Source organism: Sphaerodactylus townsendi, linkage group LG17 (assembly GCF_021028975.2).
Source record: "Sphaerodactylus townsendi isolate TG3544 linkage group LG17, MPM_Stown_v2.3, whole genome shotgun sequence".
NCBI classification, from domain to species: domain Eukaryota; kingdom Metazoa; phylum Chordata; class Lepidosauria; order Squamata; family Sphaerodactylidae; genus Sphaerodactylus; species Sphaerodactylus townsendi.
Genome location: NC_059441.1, coordinates 5,501,984 through 5,506,616, shown reverse-complemented (window position 1 = coordinate 5,506,616; position 4,633 = coordinate 5,501,984). Strand labels below are relative to the sequence as shown.

Below are 4,633 nucleotides of genomic sequence, written 5' to 3'. Positions count from 1 at the left end.
GTGTTGTTGGTATTATGCTGTTTTTATTCATGGGATAACCCTTGAATCTCAGCCCGAGAGATGGAGGCTGGGTGAATAAATAATAAACCCCACACCTGCCTGAGTTGCAGAGGCAGCCCGCTGGCAGGGCTTGGCACAGCTGCAGCTCAGCCACCCGCATCTCCCACTTCGATGGTGGGCTTATCTGGGGCCACTCTTGGCCCTTCAGGGCAGAGGCTCGGAACTAGGCCGTACATTTGCCCAATTTTTAATCAGGGCAACTTGAGTGTCACCATTCTCTGTTTCTATGCCCTAAATACAATAAGATACGCACGAAATACATGAATTCCATTTTCTTGCAATGTTCTCAGTGGCAAGAGTGTTATAAGATGCCCGATCTCCTGAACAGCTCTGATGTGCTCTTTTGTGAAACTGTTGCCAATTTTATACTGGAAATTAGTAATTTTAACTGCATTGCTTAACCTTGTTTTGTTTTTAAATTTAAATCCCCTTCGGGGATCGGGCGGCATATAAATTTAAGAAATAAATAAAATAAATAAAAAATAAATATGCCAATAAAGGTTTGTGTGTGCGTGTGTCACCTCGAATGGGCAGAATGCAGGTCTGCAGAAGCACTCCAGCATCTCAGACCTCCTCTGGCTCTGCTCCTGACACCTGCTCACGCCGTGGCACCTCCTGCACCTCCCCGCTCGTGGGTCAGGTCAAGGTGTCCCAGCCCACTTCCCAGGTGGACCTGCTTTTTGGGGCTGAGCCCGGCTGACGTGCAGCAGCAGCAGCTCAGGCAGAGCCTCTTCTTGGGGCAGCCGACTGGGATCCTTCTGGGGGGAGCTGACCGAGCCAGAGTGCAGGACCGTCCACCGGCCCTTGGGCGAGCTGCTTCTGCAAGCAGGGGTCACCAGGCAGTTGCTCCCAAGACGGCAGCGGCCCTCCGTCCGTGGCTTGCACCGGGTGGCGCCTTCCCTTCCTCCTCGGCTGCAGCCCCTCAGCCTTGCGCAAATAAGTGCTTTCCAGGCGCCATCTCCTCCGGTTCAGCCCTTTTGATCTGGGCTTATTCAGCTGCCCGATGAAGGGGCTCTTTGTGCCGGGCCGTCCGACGGTCAAGGGGGAGCAAGCGGGGGCCAAAGGGCAACTGGGCTCCAGGCCACCGGGGCCACTCCCCCCGGACCACGCACGCAGCAGCTCAAGGGGGCAACTCTGCAGGAAGGGCGTTCCCCCCCCCCCGCCGCGAAGACTAATTTTTTTTAGGGGGGGTTGCCTGGCCGGTGTCCGGGGAGGGTCCGGAGAGCGGCCTCTTCCCGAGAGGAGTTTGGAAGGGAAGCGACCGACCGGTCCGGCCGAGATCCTCAAGGACTCCAGCGCGGGGTTCGAAGAGCGGTCCCCCCTCTGCCGTGTTTCCTTTGAACGGAGCCGGACTCCGGAGACGCCGAGCGCCCCGCAGCACCGGCCGGCGGGCAGACTCCGAGCAAGCCCGGCTTTCCCCGGGGGTCGCGCCCGAGCCCCCCGCCCGCCCGCCCGCCCGCCCGCCCGCCCGACCTCCCTCCCTCCCTCCAGCGGGCCGCCCTCTTACGGCTGCGGGGACAAACCCAGGCGCGCGGGCCACGCCCGAGGGGCAGGGCCTACCCTGCAGGGAGGGCGGCCGCCTGGGCTCCTGGCTTCTCTTCCGCCTCCGCAGACCCCCAGCAGAGCGGGCGGGCGGGGCCCCGGGGCGGCTCGCGCGTCTGCCGGGCGCACGTGGGAATGCGCCCGGGGCGCCCGCAGGGAGAGCCGCCGGCCCCGCCCACGCCCCCTTCGCGGAGCAGGGCGGGGCGCCCACGTGCTGGCGAGGGGGCGGGGCCGCCCGGCCCAAACAAGCGGGCGGAGGAAGTCCCGCGCCCCCGCCGCGCGGAGCCGGCCCCGCATTGGCCCGGCGGCCGCGGCACTGCTCCCCGATTGGCGCGCTGGGGCGAGGGGCGTGGCGGCCGGGCCAGGCGGCGGGCGCAGGAGCGCAGCGGCAGGAGTCGGTCCCGCCACGGCGGCGGCGGCGGCGGCGGCGGCAGCATGAAGAGCCTCAAGTCCCGCCTGAGGTGGCCGGAAGCGGCGCCGGGCGGAGGAGGGGGCGGCGGCGCCGCGGGGGGGACTCGGCGGGGTGAGTGACAGGGGCGGGAGGGACGCCCCCCCCCCAACGGCCCTCAGCGCCCCCTGGAAGCCCCCCCCCCCGGAAGCCCCCTACCCAGGCTTGCGGGGCAGCTTCCCGCCCCCCTGCAGGCGCTGGCAGCCCCTGCGGAGGCTTCTGCCAGCCCGGGGGGGGTGGAGTGGAGTGGGAGGGCGGGTGCCTGTGCTCCGGCCGCCTCACCTGTGTGGCCAGGTGAGCACCTTCCGTCCTGTCGCCGCTTTGGCCTGGCCTGCCCCTCTCCGGCGGAGGGATGGCCGGTCGCTCGGCTGCCCGGTGGGAAGGAGCCGGGATGGAAGCCTTTGGGAAGCCGGACAATCAAAGGGGTCTTCGCGGGGGGGGGGGAGAAAAGGACCCCCCAGGAAACCCCCAGGGCGCCCCGGGTCTGCAGCGGGGGTGGGGAGGGGGGCAGGCTGGAGAGGAGGGCGGGAGGAAGACCCCGCGGCTGCCCACGGGCGGGGCCACGTGGGGGTCTGCAGCCCGGGCTGGCCTCGGGGCGCCTGGAAGGGACAGAGGAGGCTGCGGGGGGAGCCCGACCGGGGCAGGGACCCCCGAGCGCTCCCCCCCAGCGGCTCAAGCGGCGGCGCTGGGCGGCTGTTGAGGGGCTTCCTTGGCGCTCTTTGCATGCGAAGCGAGAGTCCTTCTTCTTCCCCAAACATTGTGCATCCTTTGGAGCACAGGTGTCGAACTCGTGGCCCTGCAGATGTTATGGACTACAGTTCCCATCATCCCCTGCCAGCATGATGCTGGCAGGGGTTGATGGGAACTGTAGTCCATAACATCTGCAGGGCCACGAGTTTGACACCTGTGCTTTGGAGTCCAAACTGTGCTCCAGGTCAGCAGATGGACCTTGGAGGTTGTCCTGTCCGTGCTGTCCGACGTTCATTACAAAAGGGGGGTATTCAAGCATCAGAAAAAAGTTAGGGGGTGAGTGAGTTGTGCCTTTCCTTCTGAACAGGCTAGTGCAAATGGAAAGAAAACGTGGGTATTCATCTGTTTTCAGCCGAAAGAGGCTTGCAAAAAAGGAACAGGAATACCTGGCTACCTTACATGAATCCAGATCTCCAGGCCCTGATGAGCTACATCCCAGGGCATTAAAAGAACTGGTAGAAGTAGTCTCAGAACCACCTGCAACAATCTCTGAGAACTCCTGCAGAACAGGAGAAGTCCCAGTGGGCTGGAGGAGGGCAACTGTTATCCCCATCTTCAAAATAATAATTACCGTCCAGTCAACCTGACATCAGTACCAGGAAAGATTCTGGGGCAGATCATTAAGGAGACAGTCCGTAAGCACTTAGAAGGGAACAGCGTGATCTCTGAAAGTCAGCATGGGTTTCTCAAAACCAAACCATGCCAGACTAATCTCATCTCTTTTTTAGATAGAGCGAGGCGCTTGGTAGATGAAGGGAATGCTGTTGATGTAGTATACCTAGATTCTGGTAAAGGCTTTGATAAGGTGCCCCATGACATTCTTGCAGGTAAGCTAGTAAAATGTAAGCTGGACAGTGCTACTGTTAGATGGATTTGCAATTGGTTGACTGACCGAACCCAAAGAGTGCTCATCAATGGCTCATCTTCCTCCTGGAGAGAAGGGGCTAGTGGGGTGCCACAGGGCTCTGTCCCGGGCCCAGCGCTGTTCAGTGTTTTTTAATCCGTGACTTGGATGACGAAATAGAGAGCAAGCTTATCAGATCTGCAGATGTTTTTCACTCACTCAGAGAGAAGTATTTTAAAATGATAAGTCAGCAGTGCTTCTCATCTGGAGAAATCTGGTAATCAGTGGTCGTGCTTAGTGAGAAAGGCAGATTTTTAGCATATATGGGTAGTGGACTTGCAGTTTAGCATATATGGGTAGTGGACTTGCATCCGGGATTCTGCAAACTGGTTCAAAAGACAGTGATGGAAATGTGGAAGGTACGGTTGTCTTCTAGGTCAAAATTTACTGCCTTTTGAGGGATTTCATGCTAAATCTTCCGATATGTCCAGAATCATAATTGCAAGCTGTTGGGAACCCCAGCCTGTGCTTGGTAGGGGCTGTTTAAACCAATGATTAACAGTTCTGCAATCTTCCAAGAACATGGAAGGCTGTTTATGAGCGCACTGACGCCTCTTGCGCTTTATATGGAGCAGGAGTTGCCCAGGAATTGAATTTGAAATTAAGAGGGTGTCTTGCACGTGTCTTATATGTATTCATATTGAGTGTTTATTATTCAATGAATGGGTTATGCATATTGACATTGATTAATGAGTTACATTCATTGTATTTCATGTAAAATAATGAAAATTCCTGGCTGCATTTTTTTGAAGATGTTGATTTGCCCTCGAGTGTCTGCTGGCCGTGAGCATTGGACGGGCCTGTCCTACATAGACCTGCCGGGAAGTAAACAAATGTCTTTGCAATCTTTTATTTTTTAAATTAAACCTCCCGTTTTGATTGAAATGCAAAGGCAAGCGAGGAGGGATGAGGGAAGGGCGTGATGTTTG

The 4,633-nt window shown here is 58.5% G+C and overlaps 1 protein-coding gene across 1 annotated transcript; it reads right to left on the bottom strand.

Annotated features, from left to right (window-relative positions):
• Positions 1–777: 777 nt before the first annotated feature.
• On the bottom strand, positions 778–2,039 carry LOC125424677 (translation initiation factor IF-2-like). The gene is made up of 2 exons (XM_048482092.1): positions 1,621–2,039; positions 778–1,153 (listed from the first exon to the last, which is right to left on the bottom strand). Exons 1-2 carry the CDS (start codon positions 2,037–2,039, stop codon positions 778–780), a joined length of 795 nt encoding a protein of 264 aa, XP_048338049.1.
• Between the last annotated feature and the right edge of the window lie 2,594 nt (positions 2,040–4,633).